General features: G+C 40.2%; 1 protein-coding gene across 2 annotated transcripts in view; it reads left to right on the forward strand.

The window, feature by feature from the left end:
* Window positions 1-579: 579 nt before the first annotated feature.
* KCND2 (potassium voltage-gated channel subfamily D member 2) overlaps window positions 580-13230 on the forward strand; it is a 382728-nt gene continuing 370077 nt past the window's right edge. For both annotated transcript variants that reach the window (XM_039514145.1, XM_039514155.1), the window contains exon 1: window positions 580-1726. In XM_039514145.1, the coding sequence (XP_039370079.1) occupies window positions 612-1726 (1115 nt within the window). In that variant the 5' untranslated portion in view covers window positions 580-611. The remainder of the gene's footprint in view (window positions 1727-13230) is intronic.

Below are 13230 nucleotides of genomic sequence, written 5' to 3' on the forward strand. Positions count from 1 at the left end.
TCTGCATAGGGCAGGGGAGGCCGCCTGCGCCTGCCCACTCCACTTCCAGCCCGGCCACTTCGCGTTGTGCAGGGCGGGAGGGGCTGGGGAGAAATTCTGCGGTAGCCCCCGGCTGGGAACTGCTCCGCGGGTGCTGGCGCCTCTCTCCAGCGCCCATCCCGCCGCCAGCGGCAGTTGCCTGTCTCCTCCAGCAGGAACAGGTGGGAGGAGAGTCGGGTGGGCGCACATCGCTAACGCGGAAAGATCTTCCCCTAGCTCCAGGTGGCTGGCCCTAGCTGGCTGCTGCTGGGTGCACATCCTTCCTAGGCGGACAGACGGACCTTTCTTCACAGGAACCAGCTGGTAGGGAGGGTGAGGTGTTTTTGAACACCAGTACATGATGACTTTCCCAATAGTCTGATTTATTATCTTATGCCACAGGGAGGGGAAAGGGAGGAGACAAGACAAGTCTTTAAATGATACCAATACTAATAAATAAATAATAATGTTCAGTACATTGATATTGTGTGAGCATTTTTATTTATTCATTTTTTAAATTTATATTTTAGTGGCCAAGCCTATATTGGCTCTAAAGTGATCCCTCAGCAGCAGCTGCAGTAGCAGGTTGGACCATGGCAGCAGGAGTAGCAGCTTGGTTGCCATTTGCACGGGCAGCAGCCATAGGATGGATGCCAGTGGCCACAAATCCCATGCCAGCTGCTCCCCGGCAGGAGAGAAAGCGAAGCCAGGACTCTCTGATTGTGCTGAACGTGAGTGGTACCCAGTTCCAGACATGGCAGGACACCCTGGAGCGCTATCCTGATACACTGCTGGGTAGCTCGGAGCGGGACTTCTTTTACCACCCAGAGACACAGCAGTACTTTTTTGACCGGGATCCTGACATCTTCCGTCACATCCTCAACTTCTATCGTACAGGGAAGTTGCACTACCCTCGACAAGAATGTATATCAGCTTATGACGAGGAGCTGGCCTTCTTTGGTATCATCCCTGAGATCATAGGTGACTGCTGCTATGAGGAGTACAAGGATCGCCGGCGTGAGAATGCTGAGCGCCTGCAGGATGATGCAGATCAGGATCATGCGGCTGAGTGTTCCCTGCCTTCAATGACAACTCGGGAGAGAATGTGGCGGGCCTTTGAAAATCCACACACAAGTACACTGGCCCTGGTCTTCTACTATGTCACTGGCTTCTTCATTGCTATCTCTGTCATTGCCAATGTGGTGGAGACAGTGCCCTGTGGGGTAAACCCTGGTCGCATCAAGGACCTGCCCTGTGGGGAGCGCTATGCTGTGGCTTTCTTCTGCCTGGATACTGCCTGTGTCATGATCTTCACTGTTGAGTATCTGCTGCGTCTGGTGGCAGCCCCCAACCGCTACAAGTTTGTGCGCAGTGTCATGAGCGTTATTGATGTAGTGGCCATCATGCCCTATTACATTGGCCTGGTGATGACAGATAATGAGGATGTCAGTGGGGCCTTTGTGACACTGCGTGTCTTCCGTGTCTTCCGGATCTTTAAGTTTTCCCGCCACTCACAGGGGCTGCGCATCCTGGGTTACACACTAAAAAGCTGTGCCTCGGAATTGGGCTTTCTCCTCTTTTCACTTACCATGGCCATCATCATCTTTGCCACGGTCATGTTCTATGCAGAGAAAGGTTCATCGTCCACCAAGTTCACCAGTATCCCTGCGGCCTTCTGGTACACCATCGTCACTATGACAACGCTGGGGTAAGTGCAGATTTGCTTTGGCCAAGGCCAACATTTTAAGAACTTTATTGTTACAAAAGAGTAATGTTTGATTTCAAAAACTTCATTAGAAAAAGTGGGAATACCAGTATTTGTTACAAAAACTTTACAGACACAAGTGGGTGCTTTATACGTTTTATTTTAAACCTATCTGAATAGGTAGATGTAAAAGTGTTGCCAGAGGATAAACATGTGAATAATTTATTACAAAATCAAATTTTGTTTTCAAAATTATATGTAGTTTCTTTACTCTTTGCTTTTGCAGTTGGGACAGTGAGAGTATTTTTTTGTAGTCTCCATGAGGTGTCAGTGGGTCTTTAATGATGTAATGTAAGTCCTAGAAAAATCCTTTACAATATTTGCTAATGTAGTGCCAATTAACAAAAGAGCCCAGATATAGAGTTTTAATCTTACCATATAGAAAACAGTGTAGCTCTGCCGTTTTGTTTGAACCCAAGTGATGTATAGAAACGGACTTGGATACTGTAAAGTCAGTTGAATTCACAAAAGCATAAGTAAAACTTTAAACTTCACAAAGGCCAAACCTTGATCCTATTAAGTCACTGACAAAATTCCCTTTGATTTCAGTAGGACTAGAAATTGGCCAAAAGTGAATGACGTGTCAGCCTACATACACTTATGGAAGTGCCTGTGAAGCTGACTGAGAAAGTATGACAAACATGTGACTAATTTAATTCCAGTATATATGTTAAATGTTGTTCTAGTTATAAATTGAACTTCTCAATAATTTGGAATTAAAATATATCACAGTTGACATTTAAGATCCAATGAGTTTTAGTGGTTAGTTAGGAGACTTCATTGTTTAAAAATTATATTTTAATGATAATGTCATTGTAGCTGTTTATTCTATAGAGAAGGTTGTGGAAATGTATTTCTCTGTGATGCTAACAGAGATTTAGAAAGGTTAGTTAATTTGAGGAGTCAATTTGTCATTCTAGTCTTAGTTTTGTGATATATAGCATGTTGTAATAGCTATTATATTGAATCCGAATAGGAGTTTATTCATTGTAAATTTCTAGTTCTTTTATGACTGCCCCTATTAAGAGACAAAACTTTTATCTGTCACTAAGACTGTTTCATTAATCAAACATTTCATCACATATTGTTTAAATTGTCTGGGTTTATGGAACATGCATCTTCTTTTTACTTTACCAAAATGAAAGTAAACCTATACAATGAATTAATTTATTTATTACCTATTATCATAATCTAGATTGGAAAACCATATAAAAACTTTAAAGACAAAAGGGCTGTATTCTACTATCAGTTTTTATACAGAGCTTTTATCTTTAGCACAATATAACAAATGAAGATAAAAACTGTACACTGGAAATATTTCATATGTCTTCTAGTATTGGTGTGTAATGCCAGAAATGTGTTACAAGCTAACGTTGGTAACAAATTAAGGATTTGTTGTTATATTCGGTAAAATGCTCTTATTACTATAGTTTTTTAATACTATTACATTATTAATTATCTAAGCTGTGATAATTTCAGCAAAATCAGTCATAATCAATTAACATCACTGAGAACAAATAACAAATGCAGGAGCTGATCTATATTTGTTTATAACTGATATCTCTTTGATAATTAAGGTAGTCAGTATTGGTTGGCAGTACTTGTCCAGGGTACTGAACAGTACATTGTTGTTAATACTTTATGTCCACCTTGTAATTGTCTATGTTTCTGATATAGGAGCCTGTTTGGCACTGGTAGGAAAAAATAAATAAAAAGTATATTATGTTATGATTCCAGATTACAAAAGTATTTTAGACTGGGTAACGCTTTCAAAAGCACTTTAGGAACCTAAATCTCATTGGAAATCAGTGGGACTTTGGAGTCTAAGCAATTTTTGAAAATGGGATTTAGGCCTCTAAGTCACTTAGGCTGGAATTATTTTACAGGGATTTAGATGCCTGAGGATGCAGGATACTAGGATTTTTCAAAAGGATTTAGGTACTTAACTCCCATTGGTTTCAAGAGGCCAATAGGTGTTCTGTGACAGAATCTGTAAAGAGGCATTCTGGTGAGGGGTCTATAAATTAGGGGGCATAATTCTCATGTGTAAACTCCATGACCCAGCAACAAGACCTGTGCATGCTAATTGTGCTACTGCCATGCAGAAGCTGCACAGGACCACTGCTGGACAGAATACATGTTCCAAATACATGTACATATAAGGGCTAGATTCACTTTAGGCACCTAAATCCCAGAATCAGTCCCCATGGGGATTCACAGAACCCCCATTCAGCCACTGCTGAATCCCAAAGGCACCTAAACTTGCCTAAATTTGTGCAGTAAAAGTTCCTTAGGCACCTATATTTCTGCCTCTGAGCATACATAGTGCAGTGACATACCAGGTGTCTGCATGTTCAAGCCCCAGCGCAATGTACAATGAGGGGGAAGTTAAGCATTCCTGTGTCTCACTTGCCTGTGGGGCCCAATCTGGCAAGCATGCTCAGGCCTTACCTACTAGACCAGGTCTCAGTAAGCAAGCTTGCACAAAATGGTGGGGGGTGGGGTAAAAAGGAGAAGTAAGAGGATCACCTCCCTCATAACTTTTAGCTCAGTGGTAGGGTACCCACCTAGGAGACCTCTGGTTTAAGTCTCCCCTCTGCCTGAGGGGGGCAAAGATATTTGAACAGGGATCTTCCACCTCTCAGATGAGTGACCTAGCCAGTGGGCTATGGGATAATCTGATGTGGGGTCTCTCAGGGTCTGTCTACACTGCAATCAGACATTCACAGCTGGCCCATGTCAGCTACTCTGGCTCGCAGGGCTCAGGCTGAGGGGCTGTTTAATTACAGTGTAGACTTCTGGGCTCGGGCTGGAGCCTGGGCTCTAGGACCCTGCAATTAAACAGCCCCACAGCCCGAGTCAGCTGGCACAGACCAGCCACAAGTTTTTAATTGCAATGTAGATACACCCTTAGGGTACGTCCACACTACCCGCAAGATCGGCAGGTAGTGATCAATCTATCAGGGATCGACGAGACACGATAAATCGATCCACGAACGCGCTCCCTGTCGACTCCGGAACTCCACCAGGGTGAGAGGCAGAAGTGGAGTCGACTGGGGAGCCGTGGCCGTCGATCCCGCGCCGTAAGTCGGTCTAAGATATTCTCGTAGCTGAAGTTGCGTATCTTAGATCGATCCCCCCTCACCCCCCAAGTGTAGACCAGGCCTTAGTCTCTCCTATTGAAACTGTTCCACTGTGGATCAATCATTTAAAAAGTCATTGGAGCGGGGGGACTGGATCCTGGCTGGGTCTCCCACATGAGTGCTCTACAGAACCACTTTTGTATTTGCTTTTTTTCTCTCTCTGGTCTAATGACTCATTCATTATTTATTTCCTCCCCTCTTCCTCCACCCTCCACCTTCTTGCAAAAATGGTGTAGGTACCTAACTCCAAGAGAGGGTTGGAGCTGAGAATCCCAAGCAGAGGGAGGTGCCTCTCTGCAGCCTCGACTTAAGTACCTATCTCTGAGAGAGAGGTAGGGCAGGGGTGGCCAACCTGCGCCTGAGAAGGAGCCAGAATTTACCAATGTGCATTGCCAAAGAGCCACAGTTATATGTCAGCATATGTCAACTCCCCGCACCTCCACTCCCAGAGCCTCCCACCCACCGGCAGCCCTGCCAATCAGCGCCTCCTCCTCCCTCCCCGCACCTCCTGATGACTGGTTTCCTGGCATGCAGGAGGCTCTGGGGTGGAGGAGAGAGGGCATGGCAGGCTCAGGGGAGGGGGTGGGAGGGGGTGGAGTGGGGGCAGGGCCTGTGGCAGAGCCAGGGGTTGAGCAGTGAGCACTCCCTGGCACAATGGAAAGTTGGCACCTGTAGCTTCAGTCCCGGAGTCGATGCCTATACAAGGAGCCGCATATTAACTTCTGAAGAGCCGCATGTGGCTCTGGAGCCACAGGTTGGCCACCCCTGGGGTAGGGCTTAGCATGCACCCCTCAGCACCTCCTGCTGGCTAGTTTAGGTAGGAGCCGCCTAGCATGACGGCTTGTGTGAATCCCATTCTGAAGTGCCTGTCTCTCCCTATTTGTTGTATAGGGAGTGGAGGTGCTGAACAGGCTTTGCAAATTCCAGTGATAAAGGTTAAGCATGGTGATACTCAACTTCCCCACACCTATGTTCCTTTCTGAATCTAGTCCTTACGTGCCATTTGGGGGATAGCTGCACATTCTTCCTGAATTTGGCCATTAACATTTATGATAACACATAATTCTGGAGAAGTTTTAAGCAGCATGTTAACTGAATAATGTTGTCCTTTTAATAATATCTTGTTAGCCACATTAAGACTGTGATTAAATGTTAAATAGTGATGTATAACTTGAGTAGCATAAAAGGTTCAGAACTCTTCTCAGCTTGATAGAGTAAGTGCAGGAAAAGAGGGGAAAGTTACAAGGGGAAAAGAGTAAAGATTAATTAAAGTTGATTGTTATTATTTCTAGTAACTTGGATTAGGGATCAGATCCTGCCATCCTTACTTGGGCTACACTCCCATTAATTTAAATTAAAGTTTTGTTTGAATAAGGACTGCAGAAACTGGTCTTACATGAAGCAAGTTCATCACCTAGGAACAAAACTAGCTGAACTCACTCATATTTTAGAGGATTACTGTGTCCAACAAGTTATCTGAAATGTTATAAAATTTTAGGAAAGCTAATGCTAAATAATAGACTAATTTTATTTGAGTTTTGAATACTGGATATTGTTCTTACAATTTGTGAGATAGCAAGAGTATTGAGTGTCAACTGTAGCAATTTGGGTAGTAATCTTGGAAGCACAGCTATATTTCTCAGTTCTGAATAATTGGTAAGCAATTAAACCATCTTTTAAAAACACAGATTACATTTTTCGCTGTAGAATGCCAGCGACTTCAACTGTTGCTACAGTTTTTAGACTCCAAGTACATCACAACTATTAACTATCCTCAACTCCAAATATCACAGTGGAAAGGGTTGTATGTGAGGTGTAGTTATACCAAAAACAAAGAAAGAAAGGAGAAATGTAGTTCTAGGAGTAGAACATGTGCTCACGTAGAAGCTGAGAAATATGCATTCAAATTTCAAGTCAGTATTTTAGTGATTTTTAACTATACTACTACTCTGGCTCTATAAACCATGAAGGTCCTTGGCCATTCTCACAATTTGCCCCTCCCCCTTCTGTTAAGGGTTTGCTTGTTTCACCTTTTTTAATTTTAATTATAGAAAAAGGTTACAAGTGAGACAGAGGTGAGTAACAAGCATAGGGAAAAACAGAAGGAGGTTGTAGGACAGGGGGGAGGAGGGTTCAAGCCTGCAATAAGCACCAGAGAAGCTTGGGGCCAGCAGCACAAATGAGGCACAAAGGACAAGAAGCTGCGGGGTAGGAATGGAGGCAGAGCAGGAGCTGAGGTCTATTGAAACTGTGGCTGACAGACTTACACAGGTGCTTATCAGACACCCACAACTACAATGATTGAATTCTGCCACTTTCTGCTGTAATCCCTTAATTTACTGGTTTTCTTCCTGACACTGCTATAGCCAAAAAATTAGCTGGGGAAGCCTGGATCAAGTTTTGGTGGAGTGGAAGTGTGTGTTTGTAGATCATAGAGCAGTATTTGTACAAATTTATATATACTGTTATATACTGTGCTTTAAATAAAGAATGTATTGATCTTTTGTGACTAGTTCAAAAACAATGACAAAGGCATATTAAATAGTATATTATTTATGGGCATGATATTATATAGTTTTGTCAGATCATATAACACATCAATAGGTGAATTATAGACTTTGTGGAGGGCTATTTAAAAATAAGAAAATTGATTTTTTGCTTTCATAATGTAAACTAGATGTATTTACAAAAGAAATTAACAATCAGTTCCATCAATTATTATTATTATTTATTTATTCATGTGCTGAGCATCTTACAACAGATTCCCTGCCCTGAAGAGTTTACAGTCTACTAGATGATATGATGATGCAACATGAGAAAGCTACAAATAATTGATCAGGGAATAGGATGATGGATCTAATGCTATCCTGCACCTGCTACTTCCATCACCTACCTTCATCATTTATCTCCCATTCCTTTCAGATCCTTGAAGTACACTTCCTTTAGTTCTTCTCTTCTCACAACACTGTTGTCTATAGTCCTCCAAGTTCTGATTTTGACTATTGGCTTTCTGTGTTCCTCTATTCCAGCTCCCTTACCCACAGCCTGGGCAAATTTAACTTCCACATGAAAGACCCCTCTGACTTTTGCTTTCATTCATGTGCTCTCCCTAGCTTCCTCATTCAGCTGCCAGAACTGGATCAAATCCTCCATTCATCACCATTGTCATTCTCCTGACCTAATCTTTACTCATAATAGTTCACTCTCTGACCTTTTCTTGATGAATTGCCTCTTTACAATCATCACATAATCTCCTTCAGCAATGCACAAGTCATACCTGATCTAGACACTATCTTGTGTTCTTTGTGTGACCTGCAAGCCATCAATGTCTCCAGTGTCTCTGATTTTTGTCTGCTCAGAAACACCCAAATATCAAAAATAAAGAAACTATAGTTAAGTAAAAATACAAAAAGAGAACACAATCCTGCAAACCCCTACATTATGAGTAGTTTCATTAAAACCTATGGGACTACTCGTGGGAGTGAGGGCTATTCATCTGAGAAAAGATTTGCAGAACTGAATCCTTATTTCTGTATTTGTACTTAACTGGTTGGTCCTTTTAGTATTTGTATGCTTGATATTTTTTCAAGTCTGTTTTAAATTGAATTTTTCTATTTTTGTGTACAATCTTGTGATAGTGTTTAGCTCTGCAAATACATTATATATTTTGATCTATTTTTTCTTCACAGTGGGGTCTGAATAGCTAGAATACTATAAAATGGGAGGGACAAAGTGTAATATAACCACCTTCTAAGTATATTACTCGATATTCAAAATGGGCTCCAGATAAAATATGAAATATTTGAAAATAAGGGTCAGTTTAGTGGCAATGAAAACAATTTTTGCTTATTCACTAATAAAAAGATGCTTAAAATTGCATTGTGCTATTGGATGGCTAGTTAGGAAACAGGAGTCATTATACCTGCTTTAGTTCTCTTCAAATAGGTCAACTTGCATGACTAAAAGATCAAGCAGATTTCTTAGAGGGAAGGAAGATTGTTTACTTCATTCAATTTCCCTTGAGCAGGAATTTCCTTACCACAGACACAAGCATGAGTTTTCTGTTGAGAATCTCATTTATTTACTTCTTTTTGTGGAAACAGATGGAATTTGGTTTCTTGTAGTTACTGTGAGTCAAGAATAACAACACTTGGGTTGGTGCTGAGGCGGTGGCAATAACAAAATATATGCCAATACCCTGTAAGTGTATAAACTGACATGCAGAATAATCACCACTGACATCTGATTTATTGATTATAGCCCATCATATGAACGGTCCTTGGCTAGTAATGCGAATCTGAAATATATGAATGGTTTGACTTAAGTGATAAAAATCCAGGAAGTTCAAATTGAATGGTGACACAACAGTTAACTCAAACCATTGTGAACTTCTGCACCCCTGCCCAACAAGACATGTTTACAGTGGAAATGCTGGGGGAAAAAATCTATAAATATAGTAGTAGATATGAAGCTGCTTGGGAAATGAAATTATAGTACTGAATACAGAAACTTGTAAAAGAGCTGAATATTCATCTGAAATCTTGTTGTTGTTACCAAAAATTTCATAAACACAAGAAAAGACCCTCAATTTACTTTATTTATTTTCCAGAATAAACATTTGAAACAATGAAAGTCTATGGGCCTGTTTCTCATCTTATTGAAATTTTACCCCAGTATAATCCCGTTGCTCTTCGTTTACACCAACAAAAGTGAGAGGAGAATTGGATTCTATAAGTCATAAACTGACTGATTAAAAGAAGGCATATCAAATACAAATCCAAAGACATAGTTTAGATTCAGGTGCAGCTTCAAGTTTCGTCAGCTATCTGACAGCCAGGTTGACACAGTGCTAGAAAAGATCCTGTATATTTCTGTACCTATCATTCATCAGGCCGTGAATGAGAACACTGATTTTTATTTAAGACATAGTCTACAAAACAGTTTTCCTTCACTTCTTATGAAGTGAAGGAAATATTTTTAAATGCCTAGACTGCATTAGAATGATATCTCTATGTTCTGTTACGTTTCTCTGAAACAATAATAATGACCGTGCTTGGACTGTCACCTATATCACAGTTATTGGTCAGTGGATCTGCAGTACATCGCCTAACTAACGTAGTTCTGGCTGCAATATATGAATGAGAATCTCCCATACTCCAAATAATATTTTCAAATCACCTTGTTTGGTATTAAATGAATGGATCTAAAAAAAGGAGCATTTTGACCAAAAAAGGAACATTTTTACCACAGTGAACCGAGAAGTTATATTATTTTTTTCCAGACTGGCTTAAATAATGGTCAGTTAAGGTGACAAATGTATTCTACCTTTTAGGTAGAACAACTGAAGTGCAACAGATGTGAGAATAATGAGCGATTGCTGGATACAAGTATTTTTATATATATACCTACTGGCCTAGGGTCAAAATTAAAACATTAGCACATATAAAATTATGTGGCTTTTGGAACATTCCCTGAAAGATTTTAGTTCAATTTAAATAATAATAATAAAATAATAATTCATTATTAGTGATTAATAAATAATAAAAATTAATACTAACTAAAAACAGTCTTGAGACAGAGATAATCCAGATCCCTCAAAATTCAAACTTCCTAAAGGGAAACTAAATTAGTTTCTTCACACCCCAATGACATTTCAAGAGATAAGAAGCATCTTACAGCAGAGATCCCCAGGTCTCTGTAACGGATACGAATACCTTAGTGGTCTAAATATCCCGTTCTGAAAGTTCATCTGCACCCTATAAACCTATACTCAAATATCAGCAGTGTTAACACTTCCTATTTCTAAAAGCTGATAAAATAATCATAACATATTACTGTGGTTGTATGAGATCGCAAAAGCCAAGTTTTATCTGTGTGACTATTAAAGATCCAGTGGCACTTTTCATAAAAGCAGTGATGTGGTTTGCTCTGAGGTCCTTGATAAAACAATATTTCCTTTCCCATGTTGCTATGCGCTGGTTGGCTACAACCCTCCATCCCTGAGGTGTGAGCATTTCCAGAGTGCTGTGTGCGTGCACTTAATATGAGCCTGATCCTGTACCACTGAATTAAATGGGAGATTTTTCATTTCCTTCAGTGGGGGCAGGATACAGGCCATTGTGAAGATGGAAGATGCTATAAAAATATTAGTATGAATAATCTCGTATTTATGTAATTTATCATATATGATAAGGCCCATATTTTCAAATTTGGGCCCAGATCCTTCAAAGTGATACATGCGAGTAGTCCCTTACACCTGATTGGACTCCCACTGGAGTCAATGAGACAGTGTATGAGCACAGGGATCCTCCTGCATGGATCAGATTGCAGGATCAGAGTGCTGTGAGCCAGATTTTAAAGGTATTCAGGTGCCTAAAGATGCAGGGAGACACCTAGTGGGGTTTTCAAAAGTGCCTAACTGCAATTGAAATCAAAGGGAATTATGTGCCTAGGCGGCTAGCTGCATTTGTGGTGCCTAAATTCTTTTAAAAATCTTTCTCTTACTTTAGGTTAAGGACCTAAATAAATGGCCTGATTTTCAGAGGTGCTGAGCACCAGCTGCTGGTATAGAAATAAATGGGATTTACGGGTGCTCAGCATTTGTAAAAATTAACAATTCCTATGTTCCTATAACATTAGCAAAGCAGAAAATTGTGTTTCTATCTATCTATCTATCTATCTATCTATCTATCTATCTATCTATCTATCTATCTATCTATCGAAAGGGAGGTAGATAGTTTAACAGTTAAAAGAGGGGAAATAACTTGGAGAGAGATTTTCTAAAAGCAAAATCTTCTCTTTGATTTTCAGTTTTTGCTGTCATTTTCTGTAATTGATAATGTAGCAGGAAGATAATTGTAAGAAATATTAATTTTGTTATTCAAGTTTTACAAATTTCTTGTTTGTTATTCTTGAACCAATGAAAATGTTTTCCAGTAACTAACTGCAACATTTTAAAACGGAGCATATGCAAATGTCTAGTTTTGAAAACTGTCATAGCCTGGAGCTCTGATTGATTTCAGTGAGATCAGAATTTGGTTCAGAGACAGTAATTTTGATGAAAGGTCCAGCACAAGCACTTACACAATTGTTGGCTTTTTGTGAGTTTTGGAAAATATTGTGGGCTAATACATGTGGAAGAATCTTTCAAATTATCATTTGTGATCCTAGTCTTCCAGGAATTCTTTGTGAGGGGATGAGTCTCAACCCATACTAATTGTGCCAGCCTGTAACATTAGCTAGTAATTACCCCTACTAATTTCTTCTGAATCTCTATCGTTAGCTTCCTTCAGTAAGCCATACCAAAAGGGTTTTCTCTACAAGACTGTGTGTAGAAAGGGCACTTAATTTATTTTCAGTTTTATTTTTATCAATCTGTTTTTTTTCCTAAAAGGGGGAAACATATTTTCATGTTTGAAACTTTACTTTCCATTTCTGTAACCTGCATTTATATCACTTGTAGCCGGTTAACAATTTCTTGAACTTCCTTATCAGTTGTGGGCAGCAACTACTGCACTATGCTGGGCTATTTAAGAATAAAGCGGATGGATGGATTGCATGGTGGATTACAGTGGCAACATGCTGGTTTCTAAACTCTCCTGCTTCCCACAATGGGTAGAGGGGCTGAAGTGTGTTCCCCTGATCAAACTGAGAAGAAAAGTTTGTTTTATGAAGTCTCATCTTTCGTTGAAATTAAAAATAAGAGGTTTAAAAATGAGTCTCTTTGTATTGAAAGTACATCAAAATTAAGAAATCCCTATGTTTTTTAGGAGAAGCTTCCTTGTTAATTTAAATTATTCTGGATTGTTTTAGGGGGTTTTAGTTTTATAAGCGTTTTGGAGTGGGTTTGACTATATTGATTACTCATTTAAATCAATAAATCAAATCCAGTTGAGACAAAGGGCTTGTCTACATTACTTGCTGGATCAACGGGCAGCAATCAATCCAGCAGGGGTCGAGTTCTCATGTCTAGTTTAGACGCGATAAACAGACCACCGAGTGCTCTCACGTCGACTCTGGTACTCCACCAAGGCGAGAGGCTCAGGTAGAGTTGATGGGAGAACGTCAGCCATCGACTCACCACAGTGAAGACACCGCGGTAAGTAGATCTAAGTACGTCAACTTCAGCTACGTTAGTCACGTAGTTGCGTAACTTAGATCGATCCCCTCCCCGCAGTGTAGACCAGGCCAAAGATAATAAGAAGTAAGGACAGAGTGGAATAAGCAAGCAGAAGCTGCATATACCAGATCGTAGATAGACAAGTTAGGGGTGTTTAAATAATTCAGATAATAAAAACAACCAAG

The sequence above is a fragment of the Mauremys reevesii genome, linkage group 1, assembly GCF_016161935.1.
Source record: "Mauremys reevesii isolate NIE-2019 linkage group 1, ASM1616193v1, whole genome shotgun sequence".
NCBI lineage: Eukaryota > Metazoa > Chordata > Testudines > Geoemydidae > Mauremys > Mauremys reevesii.